The 20,641-nt window shown below is 41.4% G+C and overlaps 1 protein-coding gene across 2 annotated transcripts in view; it reads left to right on the top strand.

Moving 5' to 3' along the window:
- Kpc2 (Kip1 ubiquitination-promoting complex subunit 2) overlaps positions 1-20,641 on the top strand; it is a 104,820-nt gene that overhangs the window by 60,756 nt on the left and 23,423 nt on the right. For both annotated transcript variants that reach the window (XM_068381684.1, XM_068381683.1), the window contains 3 exons: positions 10,280-10,472; positions 18,034-18,132; positions 18,911-19,043. In XM_068381684.1, coding sequence (XP_068237785.1) covers positions 10,280-10,472; positions 18,034-18,132; positions 18,911-19,043 — 425 coding nt within the window. The remainder of the gene's footprint in view (positions 1-10,279; positions 10,473-18,033; positions 18,133-18,910; positions 19,044-20,641) is intronic.

The following is a 20,641-nucleotide window of genomic DNA, read 5'->3' as shown; positions in this document are numbered from 1 at the left end:
TCTGAAATTCTTCGAAGGTAGACCTTTAGACAGTCTACTGGACAGAGAGACATCTTCCTTCAGAGGGCAGATTTTCCAAGGATCCCACCTTTTGGTGGGTTGCTCGTTTTTGGCGAGAAAGGTAGGATGGGGATAAAGATTCAGTTCTCCCTCTTCTGTGAACTGAATATGGCCTTCGTCTCTTGATAGGGCCACTGTTTCACTAACTCTAGCCCCTGAGGCTATAGCGAACAAGAATATCACTTTCTGTGTTAGATCCTTTAGGAAGCAATCTTCATTGTTCAAGTTCAAAGCGTAGTGCAAGACTTTGTCCAAAGACCATGATATGGGCGTCGGAAGGGCTGCTGGTTAAAGTCTAGCGCATGGAAGGCGTACAGAAGAGGTCTAGTCAAAGCTGACTTACACGTAGTTATCGTGGCGAAAGCCAAGCCTTGCTCGTGAAGGTGGCTGAAGAAGGACAGGCTGAAGTCTATCAAGATTTCTGTCGGCTTGTTTGCTTTAACAGAGGAGACTCACTTCTTCCAAGACAATTCATATTGTCTTCTGGTTGACTTTGACTTGTATTCGTCTATAAAGTCGATGCTGTCTTGAGGTCCCAAATCTTTTCTTGACTGCTAAGGCGAGAAAATCATGAGATGTAGGTTTTGGGTTCTCAGTGGTGAAGCGTAGACAGTCGACTTCTGAACCAGTTGGGATAGAACTGGGTTCGGTAGAGGAAACAGCCTCAGCCTCAGTTCTATCACTAGGGGGAACCAATTGCTCTTGGGCCATTTGGGGGCCACCACTGCTGCTGTCCCCTTGAAGGATCTCAGCTTGTTGAGGACCTTCAGCAGAAGATTTGTTGGTGGGAACAGATAGATATGATTCCATCTGTTCCAATCGAGAGACATGGCGTCCATTGCTTCTGCCCCAGGGTCCTCGTATCGGGCTACGTGTTGAAGTAGTTTCTTGTGTTATCTCTCGTTGCGAAGAGGTCGATCTGCAGTTCTGGGCCTTTTTCCAAGATGAAGAGAATGAGTCTGCGTCTAGGGATCATTCTGACTCTTATCGGCTTTCGCCTGGATAGAGTGTCTGCCGTCACATTGCGGAACCCTTGAAGGTGAACTGCTGATAAATGTGATCTTTTCTTTTTTGCCAAAAGATGGCCAACATCACGTGGTTGAAGCAGGGCGAACTCGAGCCTTGTCGGTTCAGACATCTCACTATCACTTCGCTGTCCAAGACCAACTTGATGTGGGCTGATCTGTGAGGGGATAGCTTTTTCAACGTCAGGAGGACTCCCATGGCCTCCAGAATGTTGATGTGGAAGGTCTTGAACATCAGTGACCAGGTCCCTTGAACTTTCCTTTGATAGGAATGACCTCCCCATCCTAGGAATGACCTCCCCATCCTTCCGTTGAGGCATCCGTGTGGATGACTACTGACGGTTGAGGTGGTTGTAAGGGAATAGTCCTTGCTAGGCTCTGGACCTTCGATCACGGCCTCAGAAGCGATCACAGTAAGGTCGGTGTCGGTCTCTGTTGATCTCTTCGAGTGTTTGATGCGTATCTTCTCCAGACTCCTGACGCATCCTTTAGCTGTGCTCTTAGCACTGTCTGTTACTGCTGCGAACTGGAGAGAACCCAGTATTCTTTCCTGTTGGCGTCTTGAAATCTTGTTGGATTTCAGTAGTCTCTTGACAGAACCTGCGATCTCTCTCCTCTTCTTTGGTGGAATGGAGAGGCAGTGTGACTGCAAGTTCCAATGGATTCCCACCCATTGAAACTCTTGAGCTGGAGAGAGGCGAGACATTTGTAGTTGATCTTAAAGCCCAGATGTTCCAGGAACTGGATCACCTTCGTGGCTGCCTGCAGACAAGCAGTCTTGGATGCTGCCCTCACCAGCCAGTCGTCCGGGTATGCTGCTACCTGAACGCCTTCTAAGCGTAGCTGTTGTACGACTGTGTCCGCAAGTTTTGTGAATACAGTGGAACCTCTACATACGAATTTAATCCGTTCCAGAACCAATTTCGGATGTAGAAATTGTTCGGATGTCGAAACGAATTTTCCCATAAGAATACATTGAAATAGGATTAATCCGTGGTTGAGCCCAAAAACCTATGATAACTTCTTAATAAACTACTACACATAATTTTCCCATGAGAATAATGAACACTAAATTAGATAATAGACATGTAAATAAGAAGAATAGACATGTAAATAAGAAGAATTAGCAAAAAAATGATAAATAAGAAACGGGTTTTTAGCGTCACTTTACCTTAGAAACTCCAGCGCAGGTGTTGTTTGTCTTTGCTACGCAGAGAGGAGAGAGGAGACGGACGGACGGCGAGGAGGTAGAGAGGTTAACTACGATAAACGTAACACTGCCGTAACTTATTCTAACTTACACTAAGTGAACTTTAACATAACTTAGCTTATTTTTTTTTTATTTTTATATTTTATATTTTTTTTTTTACATTTTCTTTTTTTCTCTTTGATGATTACGTAATTTTAATCACTATCACTTACATTTAAAATTGACTGAATTTCTTTTGCTTCACTCTTTTCCGTTTTCTGTGTTTCACTTTCTTTCGCTTCACTCTTTGCCGTTTTCTTCGGTTCACTTACATCCTCTTCATCGCGAGTTCGCTTCGCAGTTTTTTTTAAAGAAAGCATCGATAGATAATTGCTTGGTACGGCTTTTCAGAATGTTTCGAAAGTGAGTTAGGCAAACATCATCGAATTGAGAAACTACACAACAAACCTGCAATTTCTTTGGATGGTATTTGTCGATGAAGTCGACCATGTCTTGATATTTTCCTAACACCTCTTTTATTTGCGCTGAACCTAACACATGTTCTACCTCCTCGCTCTCTTCCTCGTCATCACTCATGTGCTCCGACATAGCATGGAGTTCCTTGAGCTCATCCGTCGTCAGTTCGTCGTGATGTTCGGCGACGAGTTCCGTAACGTCATCTGCGTCTACCTCCAGACCCATGGACTTGCCAAGGGAGACGATTTCCTCTACGGCTTCCGCTGCACCGACCACGGGATCAGGTTCGGGGTCAAAACCCTCGAAATCTCGGGGAGAAACTGCATCAGGCCACAGCTTCTTCCATGCAGAATTGAGGGTCCGTCGAGTTAATCCCACCCAAGCCTGATCTATGATCTTCAAGCAGTGCACGATGTTGAAGTGGCCCCTCCAAAATTCACGCAAAGTTAAGTTGGTGCTTTGCGTGACATTAAAGCACTGCTTGAATAAGTGCTTGGTGTACAGCTTCTTAAAATTAGAGATGACTTGCTGGTCCATGGGCTGGAGGATAGAGGTGGTATTTGGTGGAAGATACAGCACCTTTATGAACTTGAATTCATCGAAGATATCATCTTCAAGTCCGGGGGGGGGGGGGGGTGAGCGGGTGCATTGTCAAGGCATAGCAGGCACTTTAAAGGCAATTTCTGCTCATGAAGATACTTCTTCACAAAAGGACCGAAAACTTGGTTTACCCATTGCACAAAGAATTGCCTAGTGACCCAGGGCTTCGAGTTGGATCGCCAGAAAACATGAAGCTGATCCTTATCGACGTTGTGTGCTTTAAGGGCCCTAGGGTTCTCCGAATGGTAAACAAGCAAGGGCTTGACTTTAAAGTCCCCGCTAGCGTTGGCACATAGGGCAAGAGTCAACCGATCCTTCATTGGCTTATGCCCAGGCAATTTCTTCTCTTCGGCAGTGATGTAGGTTCGACTCGGCATCTTCTTCCAAAACAGCCCGGTTTCATCACAATTGAACACCTGCTGCTCTACGTAGCCTTCTTCAAGCACGATCTTTTCGAAGTTCTTAACAAAGTCAGCTGCAGCCTTTGTGTCCGCACTAGCAGCCTCTCCGTGGCGAACAACTGAATGAATCCCGGACCGTTTCTTAAATTTCTAGAACCAGCCACGAGATGCCTTGAAATCATCTGAGGAAGGCTCGGTTGAACTCTCCCCAGCATCACCCCCAGAGCTCTCCTCCTTCAAGTCCGTAAAGATGGCGTGCGCCTTCTCGCAGATAACGGTTTCGGTGATGGTGTCGCCAACGATCTCTCTATCCATAATCCACACTAGAAGAAGTCGTTCCATCTCTTCTATGATAGGGGTACGGCGTTTGGAAATTATAGTGATCCCCTTAGAAGGTTTCACTGCTTTAATAGCTTCCTTCTGTTTAAGGATTGTCGAGATCGTCGACATATTACGGCCATACTGTTTAGCAAGTTCACTCACGCGGATGCCACGCTCATGCTTTTCAATAATTTCCTGCTTAATTTCTATAGAAAGCATTTCCTTCATCCTTTTCTCACCACTACCACTACCACTGGCAAAACTAAGCCTCTTGGGACCCATACTTTACGTAAATTATCGTTAATGGATGCACGTAAAAAATCACGATTAAAACAGTTAATATCAGATCGCACAGTGCACAACCGCAAGAAGCCGACGAGAACAGAGGACTGACCCAAGCCGTGCTAATTGAGCGTCCCTCCGAGGTCGATGTGCTGCCTTCTATCAGCGGAAATAAAAAACACTTCAGGCGCTATGAGCACCGATTACGCGTACGAGTATTGTTTACTTCGGGTGTCGAAAAAAACATTCGGGTGTACAGTAGAGTCGGAACGTGTTCGAATTGTACTTCGCGTGTCGAAAAATTCGGATACAACCGGTACGACGAAAATTGCTTACTTCGTGTGTCGAAATAAAATTCGGGTGTAGAGTCAAAAATTTGCTCGAATTTTACTTCGGATGTTGGAAAATTCGGATGTTGGAAAATTCGGATGTAGATATGTTCGGATATAGAGGTTCCACTGTATCCTTGGGGCTATGTTTAGCCCAAAGGGCATGGCTGTGAAGACATACTTTGTCTTCTGTAGCTTGAATCCTAGGTAGGAGGAGATGGGGCGGGTGACTGGAAGGTGCCAGTAAGCATCTGCCAGGTCTATTGAGACACTGTACGCTCTTTTCGGTAACAGGGTGTTGTAAGGTTAACATTTGGAACTTGTTCTCGATGAACTTGTTGAGTGGAGACAAGTGTAGAATGACTTTTGAGTTTGTCCGAGTCCTTGTTTGGAACACAAAACAGCTTTCCCTAGAATTTGATGGACTGCTTTCCTTATAACCTTTTTGTTCAAGGGTTCTAAGGTATATTCTTCCAATAAGGGGGTGGATTGTTGGAAGAATTGAGGAAAGGAAGGTGGAAATCTCTTCCATTTCCGTCCTAGTCCATTCTTGATTAGGCTGTGGGCCCAGGGATCGAAGGTCCAACGATCCCGAAAGTGGAGAAGTCTTCCTCCTACCTGGAGGATCTCATTGCTTGGATGATCCGGAGGGTTTGCTGCCCTGACCACGTTCTCCTCTACCTCTTGAGGAGCCTCGTCTAGACTCTCTACCTTTTGGGCGAAAGGTAGTGGTGTGCCTCTCAAAACCTGGGTTAAAGGCTGGTGACTGGGTTACCAGCTGTTGAGGCACCATCTGGAAAGTGGTTTGCGGTTAAGCAACCATTTGGGGCACCGTGGTCATGGTCACCGTGGGATGTTGCGCTGGTCGATGAGGCAGTCTTGGCTTCTTCGTCTTCCTCTTGGGTTGGGGACCAGCATCAGGGGAAGATTTTCTCTTGGCAGACATGCCCCACTTTTGGAGAAGATTCCTATTCTCCGTGGCAGCTTTGGCAACCACCTCTTGGATTGCTGCCTTTTGGAAGAGGTCCTTGCCCCAGATACAGGAAGTGATCAACTTCCTGGGCTCGTGTTTGACCGTTGCATTGGCAAACACACACTCTCTACAGGCCCTCCTGGCCTTCACAAAAGTATACATGTTCTTGACCAGTGTAGCCATGTGCATCTTGGCTAGGACTGTATACATGTCTGTGGTGCTTGCGATGCCTTTAAACATCTCCATGCAGTTCTGGAGGGACAGAGAGGTGGCTAGTCTCTCTTTTGTCTCCTGTTCTCTTCACAGGAGAAAGTCTGACAGCTTCGGGAGGTTCCCATTGAACTGCTGTCCTGCAATGTCAGCGTCGAGCTTTGCGACTGAGAAGGTTAGATGGACCTCGTTCCAGTCCTTCTCGCCAGTAGGCAGGGCTAGAGAGAATGGTCTACACTCCTCTAACATAGGGCATGGTTTGCCTGCATCAGCTGCCTTTAGCATGCAGTGGAGAGCTTTCGACGAGAAGGGGAAAGCTCTGGAAGAAGGAGCAAGGAAGGTAGGGTGCTTCTTGCTCAACGCAGAAACTTTGGAGTTTGTGTAACCTGCCTTCTTCAGGCTACTCATCAAGAGAGCCTGTGCCTTGTCACCTCCTTAGGTTCCGTCTCTTCTTTAGACGCAGGTTCATTCTTCAGCCTGATGAAGCACTCCGGGTAAGCTGTAAGGTTTGGCCAGAGTTGGAGATCGTCAAGGGGTATGGCCCCCATCTTCTCCGAGACGTAGAGTTTCCCATTCATCATGGGCATGAACTCCGCATACCTCCAGGGGTTGGTTTCGGAGTATTGAGGCAAGTCAGAAACTCTCGGCTGCTTGTAGGAGCCTCGAGAAGCAGCTACGCGGCTTGCTTCCCTGACTTCCTTTCTCATCTCAAGCTGTTCTTTGTGGAAAGTATCCATCAATTGCTGAATCTGAGCCATAAACGCTTGGCCCGTGGGGAACAGCGGGTCTGGTTGAGGGGTTGGAGCCGAAGAGGTTGACGGCACGGGCTGAAATGCCGTCACAGACAGTAGAGGGTCTTCTGCTTCTGTCGATCCAAGTTCTTCCTCCTCGGGTGGCTGGGCCACCTCCTCTTCAGGGTCTTCTTGAAGGAGATCCTTTTCAGTGTCCGAGGACACTTCTGACATCCTTTTCTGATGGATGTCCATGCCTTGTAGAGCCTCGTTGATGTTGGCCTCTATTGGTAGTTGTATGCAGGGAGGCTCGGGTCGTGCCTGAGGCACGACTGCATCAGATGTTGCCTTGGGGAACAGCAGGCTTCTAATAGATTCGCTTGGTAGGTAAGGTCCCGGAGAGTTCTTCTGGAACCCTCTTACCCTCTTCCGAAGTGTTTCCCTCCCAGTAGCCCTTGACTCCGTCGTTTTGGGATCGCCGAAACCCTCGGTCATCAGGGCCGAGCAGACGTTGCATCCCTTGGGGTCCCAGTATCTCACGGTTTCAGTTGCGATGGAGCAGGGGGCATGAGACCTGCACATGTTGTGGCCACGAATGTTCTTACTTTTGTGGTTGCAGTACATGACTGCACACTTCACCTTAGACTCCTGTAAGGAAAGAAAAAGTGAAATGAGTATGGGGTAATTTGTCACACTGTTGATAAATCAATCTTATGCATTAATAATAGAACTTACTATTATCATTATAGCTTAGGATAATAAGCTAGAAAAGAAATAGGAAAGTCACATATCTTTGTTTCCTGTCCAGGCAATTGCTGTGACCTCCCTTAATATTAATATTTTAAATTTTATTATCAAGGAAATCTAGGGTGGAATAGCTCTAAAATATAGAGCTGAAGTCAATGTATACTAGCACTAACTCCCCCACAAATGGAATATTAATACTGTAGGGTAAAGATATGTTCTGATGACCTACGATTCATCAGGATATTGAATGAATACTTCACTTCAACATTATTTAGGGCTTTCAACAATGGACTGTGAAAGGATACACAGAATATGTTGGAAATCATACTACTGTATATTATATACTGTAGTTTTCTAACTGCTGTATTTGCTATACTGTAGGAATACTGGCTACTGTATAATCTTATACTGTAGTTCTGCCGGCATGTTACCGGCTGGCTAGGCTAGTACCTGACGGCACTAGCCGATAGAGAGAGAAAGCATGGAGAGAAGGGCTACCATATTATTATAGTTTAGTACAATAATTAGAGTTGTATGGACTACTGTCTCTACTGCCTTCTTTCCAGAATGAGAATTCAAATGGAAGGGGAAGAATGCAATGATTCTAGCTTCCATCCAGCCACAATATCTGTTGCCGGCTGCTCTGCCAGTTCCAGGGTTTGTGGATGGTAGTCCAAGAGAGGTTTGAAGAATACTCAAAGTTATTAGGGTCTCCCACTGGCAGCCGTCATGGCTGGCACAACCTCTCCCGGAGTCTTGCTTCCATTACGGGGGAAGGTCGAAGCGGCAATCAAGCCGCCTTTGTAGGAGCCCGGCCGGCATCGCAATCCGCCTGGCAAGCGGGGAGATTGTAGAATACCGGCCACAGATGTTGTGACGGCTAGGCCATCACTAAAGGACTGAAGGGGAAGGGAAAGGGTCTCATATTTTGCGTCGAAAGAAGGCAGCACGTCTGCCTTCTACTGTACTGTTGGCAACAAACACGGAAACATAGTTTCCTATGCTGGCGCCATCTTAGGCGGCAGATGAATAACGATTCCTCAGCCTAAGACATTGCGGGATATAAGACATGTCTTCTAGACCACAAGGGAGAAGGTGGCGGCAACTGTACTACCACTTTCGGTTGTGGACTAGGGAAGCCGGGCTTCCTATGCCTGCAACTGTGAAACCGGCAGGGGAATCACTAAACCCCCGTCAGTAGAGTTTCCGACAACAAGACTGAATACTCTGGGTTATTGTTGTAATTCAAAGCCGGGATACCCACCGGCAAAGAGGGAAGACAGAAACACTATCCCATCCAAGCCGGAGTACACTACTCTATGGGAAGACCAAAGATAGGGTTGTCGCCTAATGGCGGCACTCGGAGGGAAGGAAGGGTTTATCCTTAAATCTCTAAAAGAGACGAGTATCGAATTGTATTAGTAATTCTAGGAGATATGCTATCTCCAACTAAATTGATAAAATGATATAAGAGGATAAACGGGGAGAACGTTACTAAAGTATACTAAAACGCATTAGGCTTGCCTAACTCGAGTTGGGATCTCGGCTACGCTATGTTACCGAGACCCTATCGTATTTGATCGAAATGTTTAACAGAAGAGGAATTATTACATGTGTAATCTGATCTTCACTAGTATAATTTGCCTAAATAGCTATAATTCATTAAAGCTAAATACCGGGGATGTCGTACTACTAACTAAATAAAGCATTTATGGCGTACGACAGCGTTCCAAAATGGCTGCCTCCGGTGATGGCTCTGCTCCACTAAACACATCTAAATTATGCTAATTTAACTGTGAGAAGGGAGCTAAAAATTATACACAGGAAAGATTAAATACTCAACTTTCCAGAGGATGAAGATGCTGGAGATTGCATGGTAATAATCCTTGAAATAGTAACAAAACCGAGAGCAATAGGGAATTACACCGATGCTAGTTCGCCACTACAAAAGGAATAGTTACGCTGTAGTAGTACGGGAAGGAGATCCACGGGGTAACCTTGATGAAGGCTCCCCTTCATTTTTGCCACTCTTCCCCCTCAGAGCGAAAACTCTAGCGAAAACTCTATTCGGGGTGAAGATTGCCATGTGTCGTACCAAGAAATACGTCCCCTGATATTATGTGATATCCTTAAAGAGTTATTTTAAGGATACTCGCGCCAGGAGTTCGAATTCTGGAGACCTGTGGTCAATTCTCTGGGAGTATTACTGTAGCCAAATATCCCTTAGAAAGCTGCCTAAAGGAACTTTCCATGAGGATGACATGGCTGAGCCCAAAAATCTCTTCTTCATCCCATCATGATTAGTATTCTTGTGGGAACAGCTATCTTGTCTTTGGCAGGTGTCCTTGGTCTGTCACTTGTCGTCTCTGTAGACGTATGTAATTCATAGGCACCACCAGTGATTGCTTCAGTGAGTTTAAAGTAACACTTCTTTTCCCGCACCATTCAGTCGAGAAGTAAGGAACACTTTTTTGGTGGCATAGCAACAGGAGCCCTTAGAGATTTTTGTGCTCTTGGATGAGCTGAGTGAAGGGTGAGGCACACATCTGAAGGTCTTTGTTGGTTTTTTATTCTGGTCTGTAAACTAACCACTTTCTTTATGGATAATACCTTCCACCTAAGGAGTGAGCGTCAATATAAGTGATGAGGACATGTATCCTTGTAGGAATAAATTGGCCAATCTTGAAAGTTGTTTGGATAACCAATCCCACTTTTTTGTATCTCTGGGAAAAGGAGGACTGGTTATCAAGTGCATAGATGGAGCATTATCCCCTAACACCTCATTAGCTACCACTAATTGAACTTCTTATTAGTTCTTTGGCTGTTCCATCTTTCTTCAATATTGTCCATGTAAGTGACTTTGGTGTGTATTTTAAGAAAAATGCAAATAATTTTCAATATACTATATACAGTTTTTTTTTTCAATCTTTATAGAGATTTTAATGATGCCGTAGAGTGGCTGCTCGATGATAAAAACTTTGAAGGAAATGAACTGAGGGCAACCAATGAGTCTGGAAGTTTTGCTTCAGACTATACGACTGATAGGGGCTCCAAAGACGATCAGCAAGAGGACCCAGCTAAGAGAATCTTAAGACAGTTCCTTCAGTACAGGAGGAAGTGGTTTCAGGTATGTCTTACATTAGTTTTTACTTTTTTGAGTATTTTATCATCTCTTAAGGAAAATCAATTCTATATAAAAAACGGAAGACTTTGAATAGTTCTTATTCGTGATGGGAAAAATGATTTTTCCCATTTCCAAGTCATCTATATTTGTTGCCTATTTTAGATTATTTGCTGAGAATGAAAAACTATCCACTGTGCTAGTTCAGTCGGCCCTCGTTAATCGCGGGTCCTTGCATCGCGGTTTTGGTTTCTCACGGCCAAGTACAATGCAATACCTATTAAATAATAATTCATAAAAATCGCGATAAAGTTCAAGCTGGGCAATGATTTCAAGTAGCCTGCGCTCCTTTACACTGTGAGCGCTGCACGCCACTATCTATCTTTACACCCCACTACAGTACCTATCTTTACACCCAGCTGGTCCTTGCTCTCTCTGTACAGTGTACTGTATATTCATTTAGTGTGGTAAAAAAATTACACCTATTTTTTTTAAATAAACTGGATTTTGATTAAAATGATGTCTCACCTAACTGTATCCAATAAAAATGCATGTAATATTTACATTTTAGTATCGTATCTATAATTAAAAATGTAGCGAATTATGATCTCATGCATTGTTTACATTCAAATCAGCTGATCAATCTTGGGAAGTCTGTTGTCGTCCTCAATTTCCGGACAAGATAACTCCCTTATTGTTAAGGCATGCTACTGAGGGATAGTTCTTATTTACTAAAAGAAACAATTATTACTTGATATATCATTTCCAATTAGCATACTAATTTCAATAGTTTTATATGAAATGCTTCTCTCATATTTTATTTACTTGTACTGTGAGTCGAATCGCATAAAGTTAACCGGAGTTTCATTCATGTTGCTGATGCACAATGTTTTATAGTTATTAGCTCTGTGGTGCTTGATTATAAAGTCTTAACAGAGACTTAGCAAAGAAACCAAGATTTCATTTATTACATGCACACAAACAAAGGAGAGAGAGAGAGAGAGAGAGAGTGTGTGTGAATGTGAGTGAGAGTGTGAGTGTCTGCGTGTGCTAGTTTCTTTTACCTCTGGACTTTTTTGTACAGAGAGAGAGAGAGAGAGAGAGAGAGAGAGAGAGAGAGTGTTAATGTGAGTGAGAGTGTGAGTGTCTGCGTGTGCTAGTTTCTTTTACCTCTGGACTTATTTGTACAGAGAGAGAGACAGAGAGAGAGAGAGAGAGAGAGAGAGAGTGCTAGTTTCTTTTACCTCTGGACTTATTTGTACTGAGAGAGAGAGGAGAGAGAGAGAGAGAGAGAGAGAGTGTTAGTTTCGTTTACCTCTGGACTTTTTTGTACAGAGAGAGAGAGAGAGAGAGAGTGAATTAGTTTCGTTTACCTCTGGAGTTATTTGTACTGAGAGAGAGAGAGAGAGAGAGAGAGAGAGAGTTTGTTTCGTTTACCTCTGGACTTATTTGTACTGAGAGAGAGAGAGAGAGATTGAGAGAGAGAGAGAGAGTTAGTTTCGTTTACCTCTGGACTTATTTGTACTGAGAGAGAGAGAGAGAGAGAGAGAGAGAGAGAGAGTGTTAGTTTCGTTTACCTCTGGACTTTTTTGTACAGAGAGAGAGAGAGTGAGTTAGTTTCGTTTACCTCTGGACTTTTTTGTACAGAGAGAGAGAGAGAGAGAGAGAGAGAGAGAGAGAGAGTGAGTGAGTTAGTTTCGTTTACCTCTGGACTTATTTGTACTGAGAGAGAGAGAGAGAGAGAGAGAGAGAGAGAGAGAGAGTTAGTTTCGTTTACCTCTGGACTTATTTGTACTGAGAGAGAGAGAGAGAGAGAGAGAGAGAGAGAGAGATAGTTTCGTTTACCTCTGGACTTATTTGTACTGAGAGAGAAAGAGAGAGAGAGAGAGAGAGAGTTAGTTTCGTTTACCTCTGGACTTATTTGTACTGAGAGAGAGAGAGAGAGAGAGAGAGAGAGAGAGAGAGAGAGAGAGATTAATAATAATGGCTATAAACAAAGTAAGAGAGAGAGAGAGAGATTATTAATAATGGCTATAAACAAACTAAGAAAGAGGGAGAGAGAGAGAGAGATTAATAATAATGGCTATAAACAAACTAAGAAAGGGAGAGAGAAAGAGATTGATAATAATGGCTATAAACAAACCAAAAGAGAGAGAGAGAGAGAGAGAGAGGAGAGAGAGAGAGAGAGAGAGAGATTAATAATAGTGGCTATAAACAAACTAAGAGAGAGAGAGTGAGTGATAATAATGGCTATAAACAAACTAAGAGAGAGAGAGAGAGAGATTAATAATAGTGGCTATAAACAAACTAAGAAAGAGAGAGAGATGAATAATAATTGCTATAAACAAACTAAGAAAGAGAGAGAGATTAATAATAATGGCTATAAACAAAGAGAGAGAGAGAGAGAGAGAGAGAGGAGAGAGAGAGAGAGAGATTAATAATAATGGCTATAAACAAACTAAGAAAGAGAGAGAGAGAGATTAATAATAATGGCTATAAACAAACTAAGAGAGAGAGAGAGAGAGAGAGAGAGAGAGAGAGAGATTAATAATAATGGCTATAAACAAACTAAGAAAGAGAGAGAGAGATTGATGATAATGGCTATAAACAAACTGAGAGAGAGAGAGAGAGAGAGAGAGAGAGAGAGAGAGAGAGAGATATTAATAATAATGGCTATAATCAAACTAAGAAAGAGAGAGAGAGATTGATGATAATGGCTATAAACAAACTAAGAAAGAGAGAGAGAGAGATATTAATAATAATGGCTATAAACAAACTAAGAAAGAGAGAGAGAGAGATTAATAATAATGGCTATAAACAAAGTAAGAGAGAGAGAGAGAGATTAATAATAATGGCTATAAACAAACTAAGAAAGAGGGAGAGAGAGAGAGATTAATATTAATGGCTATAAACAAACTAAGAAAGAGAGAGAGAGATTTATAATAATGGCTATAAACAAACTAAGAAAGAGAGAGATTAATAATAATGGCTATAAACAAAGTAAGAGAGAGAGAGAGAGATTAATAATAATGGCTATAAACAAACTAAGAAAGAGGGAGAGAGAGAGAGATTAATAATAATGGCTATAAACAAACTAAGAAAGAGAGAGAGATTAATAATAATGGCTATAAACAAACTAAGAAAGAGAGAGAGATTTATAATAATGGCTATAAACAAACTAAGAAAGAGAGAGATTTATAATAATGGCTATAAACAAACTAAGAAAGAGAGAGAGAGATTGATAATAATGGCTATAAACAAACTAAGAAAGAGAGAGAGAGAGAGAGAGAGAGAGAGAGAGAGAGAGAGAGATTAATAATAATGGCTATAAACAAAGTAAGAGAGAGAGAGAGAGAGATTAATAATAATGGCTATAAACAAACTAAGAAAGAGGAGAGAGAGAGAGAGAGAGAGAGAGAGAGAGAGATTAATAATAATGGCTATAAACAAACTAAGAAAGGGAGAAAGAGATTGATAATAATGGCTATAAACAAACTAAAAGAGAGAGAGAGATTAATATTAGTGGCTATAAACAAACTAAGAGAGAGAGTGAGTGATAATAATGGCTATAAACAAACTAAGAGAGAGAGAGAGAGAGAGAGAGAGAGAGAGAGAGAGAGAGAGAGATTAATAATAGTGGCTATAAACAAACTAAGAGAGAGAGAGAGAGATGAATAATAATTGCTATAAACAAACTAAGAAAGAGAGAGAGATTAATAATAATGGCTATAAACAAACTAAGAGAGAGAGAGAGAGAGAGAGAGAGAGAGAGAGAGAGATTAATAATAATGGCTATAAACAAACTAAGAAAGAGAGAGAGAGAGAGAGAGATTAATAATAATGGCTATAAACAAACTAAGAGAGAGAGAGAGATTAATAATAATGGCTATAAACAAACTAAGAAAGAGAGAGAGAGAGATTAATTATAATGGCTATAAACAAACTAAAAGAGAGAGAGAGAGAGAGAGAGAGAGAGAGAGAGAGATTAATACTAATGGCTATAAACAAACTAAGAAAGAGATAGAGAAAGAGATTGATAATAATGGCTATAAACAAACTAAGAAAAAGAGAGAGAGAGATTAATAATAATGGCTATAAACAAACTAAGAGAGAGAGATTAATAATAATGGCTATAAACAAACTAAGAAAGAGAGAGAGATTAATAATAATGGCTATAAACAAACTAAGAAAGAGAGAGAGATTAATAATAATGGCTATAAACAAAGAAAGAGAGAGAGAGATTTGGTTTCTAATATGCGGCACTCATCTGAGCTCCTTATAACTGGTTTTAAGAAGCCAATAATGTTGAAACGTGATGCCATCCCTAGGGCCAGGGGAATGGCGGTGTATATTAGGACCGAGTACCCTGCTTCTCATAAGTCCTGCTATCAATGTGGATGTCATGAGATTCAGGTAATAAAAGTTTGTGGCAGGCATAACAACTTTTATTTGTGTTCGATCTACTGGAATCCAGACATGGATGATTCTATCTTCGATTGTCTTCTTACCATTATGGCTAAGATACAAGAAGATGATAGAAAGGCTTCTTTTGTCTTTGTTGGTGATTTTAATGCTCACTATAGGGAGTGGTTAAGTTCTATCTCTCCTACCGATCGCCATGGCTTAAGAGCTTTAGACTTTGCCTCTGAATCAGGCTGTGAGCAAATCATAAATGAAGCTACTCACAGGTCTGGTAATTGCTTGGACCTCGTATACACTGACTCCCCTGGCATTATAACTAGTAAGGTTGGTTCTCCAGTCTGGACATCTGATCATGCCTTGATTTCATTATTAGTGAAAACTGAGCAGCCTGTCCCTGATATATCATATTCTTGTAAAATTTATATGAAATCCCAAGCAGACTGGAATGGGATTTTACATGATCTTTCGTGCTTGAATTGGTCACAATTATATAATAGTGTAGATCCTGTTGTCCCTTTGAATGAGAATCTAGTCAACATAATTGATAGGCGTATCCCTTCTCGTGTGCTAAGGTACCGAGTGAAGGACAAACCGTGGTTCAATGATGATTGTAGACGTGCTTTTTTGGAGAAGCAGGAGGCCTATCAACTTTGGAAGGGTAACAGATCAGATTTGACCCGGAACAACTATACTCAGCTTCGAGCTTTTGCTCAGAGAGTTTATGCCTCAACTGAAAAGGAATACAATTTAACCATAAAAGAAAAACTTTCTGGTACAACTCAGGAACATAAATGGTGGTCTACCCTTAAATCTGCACTTTTTGGTGTAGATGCAACAGTTCCTCCTTTACTCAAACCAGATGGCTCAGTCACTCACTGTCCAAAGGAAAAGGCAACCCTTTTGGCTGATGTTTATGACAGTAAACAGAGTAATGAAAAACTTGAAGTTCCTCATTCCTGTTTTCCTGAGGCTAAACTAACTAGTTTAGCTTTTCGATCTCGTGAGATTAAAGCTCTGTTGGTGGACCTTGATCCTTATGGAGGTGTAGACCCAAATGGTATTTTTCCTTTGTTTTTTATAAAGACAGCAGATTTCTTAGCTCCAAAGTTATCTGTTATTTTGCGCAAGTTAGCAAGAAGAGGAGCTTTTAGCACTAGTTGGAGAATTGGTAATGTTACTCCTCTATGTAAATGTGTTTGTGGTAGCTCAAGTCCCACTGATTACCGCCCAATTTCCATAACTCCCATATTATCTAAATTTTTTGAACGTCTTCTGGCAAAACGTCTTAATAGGTTTGCTGAAGGTAATCATCTACTCCCTAGTTTGCAATTTGGTATTCGTAAAGGCCTTGGAGCATGTGATGCCCTTCTTACAATCTCCAATGCTGTACAGAAATCCTTTGATTGTGGTCAGGAAGTTCGTATGATTGGCCTTGATTTTAGTGCTGCCTTTAACCGTGTTAATCATGAGGCCCTTGTTTTCAAACTGAAACAGTTGGGAGTGGGTGGGTCGTTTCTTAGCATTATTATTGATTTTTTAAGTAATATATCTCAAAGAGTTGTTGTTAATGGGCACCATAGTGATTATAGGAATGATATCCGGTGTTCCACAGGGTAGTGTTCTTGGCCCATTACTTTTCATACTATATACACATGACATGTGGTTTGGCCTAGAAAACAAGCTTGTTGCATATGCAGATGATGCTACTCTCTTTGCATCAATTCCATCCCCTGAATGTAGATCTAGGATTGGTGAATCCCTTAATAGAGATTTAGCTAGAATTAGTGTATGGTGCAAATTATGGGGTATGAAGTTGAATCCTAACAAAACTCAAAGTATGATTGTAAGTAGGTCAAGGACGGTGGCTCCTCAACATCCGGATCTCAGTATTGATAATGTTTCTTTAAATTTGTATGACTCTTTCAAAATTTTAGGTGTGATTCTCGACAGTAAATTTACTTTTGAGAAACACATAAGGTCTGTGTCTTCTTCAATTGCGCAAAAAATAGGCTTATTGAGAAAGTCTTTCAAGATTTTCGGTGATCAATCTATTCTGAAGAAGTGTTTTAATTCTTTCATTCTACCTTGTTTTGAGTATTGTTCTCCTGTCTGGTGTTCAGCTGCTGACTCTCATCTTAATGTGTTGGACAGAAACTTACGGTCTATTAAATTTCTTATCCCTGATCTAGATATTAATCTCTGGCACCGTCGTTCAATTAGTTCATTATGCATGTTGCATAAGATTTTTCATAACTCTGACCATCCTTTACATTCACATCTCCCTGGACAATTATATCCTGTTCGTAATACTAGGCAGGCAGTTAATTCTAATAGCCAGGCATTCTCCATCACGAGGCTCAATACTACACAGTACTCTAGAAGTTTTATTCCAGCTGTGACCAAGTTGTGGAATGATCTTCCTAATCGGGTAGTTGAATCAGTAGAACTTCAAAAGTTCAAAGTTGGAGCAAATGCTTTTTTGTTGACCAGGCGGACATGAGTCTTTTTTATAGTTTATTTATGAGATATCTGTTTTTGATGTTGTTAATAGTTTATATATGACATGTCTGTTTTGACGTTGTTACTTATTTTAGAATGATTTATTGTTAATTTGTTCTCTTCATATATTTATTTCCTTATTTCCTTTCCTCACTGGGCTATTTTTCCCTGTTGGAGCCCCTGGGCTTATAGCATCTTGCTTTCCCAACTTGGGTTGTAGCTTGGATAGTAATAATAATAATAATAACAATAATAATAATAATAATATGTTATGAACTGAGAAAATTAAATGATATACTGTACAGTAAGAGAATATTAGGGTTTAAACATGATCACTATTTTTAAATGGTAAGTCCTTAATTAAGTAAAAAAAAAAGAAAAAAGAGAGAGAGAGAGAGAGAGAGAGAGAGAGAGAGAGAGAGAGAGAGAGAGAGAGAGAGAGAGAGAGAGAGAGAGAGAGAGATTTATGATGAGTAATAATAATAGCTATAAACAAACTATGAAAACTATTTATTATGGACCAAGAAAATTAAATTATATACTGTACAGTAAGAGAAAATTATTGCTTAAACATAATCACTAATTTTAAGTAGTAAGTTTTTAATTCAAGTTAGCCTTTTAATTATTTCATTCATTTTTTCTCAAGCCAAACCAGCAAGCATTGCAAAAACTCAGAGAGATGGGTTACCCAGAAGATCGTATTGTAGATGCACTAAGAGTAAATGGAAATAATGAAGATGCTGCTGTAAGTATATACTGTATGTGGTACCTGAATGTAGTAAATACTCTATATTAGTCAACTTATATATTAACCCTTTTACCCGCAAAGGACGTACTGGTACGTTTCACAAAACACATCCCTTTACCCCCATGGACGTACCGGTATGTCCTTGCAAAAAACTGCTATTTACAATTTTTTTTTGCATATTTTTGATAAATTTTTGAGAAACTTCAGGCATTTTCCAAGAGAATGAGACCAACCTGACCTCCCTATGACAAAAATTAAGGCTGTTAGAGCAATTTAAAAAATATATACTGCAAAATGTGCTTGAAAAAAAAAATAACCCCTGGGGGTTAAGGGTTGGAAAGTTCCAAATAGCCTGGGGGTAAAAGGGTTAAAGTAGAAAAAGTGGAGGAGCAGATTCACTATAGAAAAATATTCATAAGAAATTTATAATGCCAACAGTTACAAGGAAACTGAAGGCTTGTAAATCTGTCAGTGAGTATAGAGATTTTTAAGAGGATGTCCCCAAAGTAAAATTGTTATTCTACCATTTTTAGGGATTATCAATTTACTTCAAAATGATTTTCCACTTTCCTTTCATCCCCATTTGTTCTCATAATACAATTTTGCTCCTCATTTTACCATAGATGTCATAATTCTAGATAATGTTTAAGGAATTTCTCATAAGATTTGTGTACCCAGAATTTATATATATGATATTCCATTGATGTTGATTATTAAGCATTTGTATTTTAACAATTTATTTCATTGTCATGTTTTTGCTTTTATCTAATTTTAGAGGGAGCTGCTTTGTGAAAACAAGGATATACCACCAGATGATGTTGGACTTGAGAGGAACTCTCCTATTATTTCTGCAATTCTTGCTTCGCCAGTCATTCAGCTTGCCTTACCAAAGCCGAAAACTTTATTAGGTTTGTAATTGAGCATTCCCTTGGGAGATATATTTGCAATACAATTTTTGAAGATTATGGCATCCACAATAACATACTTTACATAAATTAGTTAAAACCATTGAAAGCTATGTGTATTGGTTCCAACTCTAAATAGAAACCCTTTCGTTTTTCATTAGTAACATGCTATCGGCAAAGCTGGAAGACTAGCCATAAGACTTTTAACGAGGTATAGTTAGCGGGGTTAATACCAGCTACCCCGCTGACACACACCGGTGTTGTCTCTTTCTTTTGGCTCGGCCGAGAGCGAACGTTCATCTCTCTTCGCCTCCCACATTGACTACCATATTGACTAATTGCTTATTTGCTTTTTCTTTCCAGGTGTGATATCTATACTTTCTTAAACAGAAATACAGCTTATTTTATAAACTAAAACCTTAAATATCTCGATCATAATTGTTTCTTTTAAGAAAACAAAGAGGTTACATTCGATTATTTTTCAACAGCTGATTCTCTCTCTCTCTCTCTCTCTCTCTCTCTCTCTCTCTCTCTCTGTGTGTGTGTGGTTTTTTGTAAGTCTTGGAAGGAATTAGGCAAATTACTTGTAAAACTGTTCTCATACAAAAATAAATCATGATATGGAACCCACTCCGGAACAAGTGGATTTTTGTATACAGAGGTATTACTTTCAATCCTGTAGACGACGACCTTGTGTGCAGGACGACACTTGTGATGAGTGTCGGGAGTGGTCGTCCTCCCAGATGGGGACATTTGAAAGGTGGCGTAAGTAGTAGTCTAGGAGGGATTCTTTTCCTTTGGGGTCATCCTCGAAGTTGAAGAAACCTCAGACCTCTTCAATCTCTCAATCTCTTCCCGAAGCTCCTTCTCGCCTGGTCTCCCCATGCGATGGGTCGAGTAGTAGTGTTGACTAATTAACTGCAGGGCAACCCTTAGGTCCAAATGATGCTGCCACTTCCCTTGTTGAAACGGCACCGGCCTTTTCTGCAGGGGAATCTTTTACTATTGACGATTTATTGCAAATCTGGCCTTCCCTTGGTGTTGCTGTTCCCCCGTCAAATGAATGTCTTGTAAAGTTGTAGCAGTTGGGAGGGAAGAGGAAGCTCACACTGGCTCCCTCAGAGGTGGAGTTGGATCCTTCTTAGAAGGGCTCAAAAGGCTTCGTGCCAGATGAGTTCCCTGCTTCTGCTTCCACCTGTGTTCCCAGGCGAGTTTTCCACCTTCGCCCGCTGCAGTTCCTGCTACCGAAGACTGGGCTCCCCGTTGTTTTCAGTATGCGAAGGGGGGCAAAGTCCAAGGCATGTTCCTGTTCCTCTGGGGGGTCACCTTTCCCATTTGCGGGTTAGGTCCTACCTGTAGTGGTCTCCGTCATATGGTACTGTACTTTGAGAAGGAACCTGGCTTTGCCTCCGCCTTTCTCCAGCCCCTCAACGAGGATATCCAGCTGATGTTGCTCGCTCGTCACCAAAGTCTCAGCCTGTTTCTATTCCTGAGTCTCGGAGTGCTCGCTGTTCCCCTAAGGGAATGCAGCCCATCGCGTCTTCATCGCCTGAGAGCAGTCCGTGCTGTGCCACTCAGCGCCCTCCACCCTCGCCCGTCAG

This window comes from Palaemon carinicauda, chromosome 10 (genome assembly GCF_036898095.1).
Source record: "Palaemon carinicauda isolate YSFRI2023 chromosome 10, ASM3689809v2, whole genome shotgun sequence".
NCBI lineage: Eukaryota > Metazoa > Arthropoda > Malacostraca > Decapoda > Palaemonidae > Palaemon > Palaemon carinicauda.
Note: the sequence above shows the minus strand (reverse complement) of the source record. Positions and strands in the feature narration are given on the sequence as shown.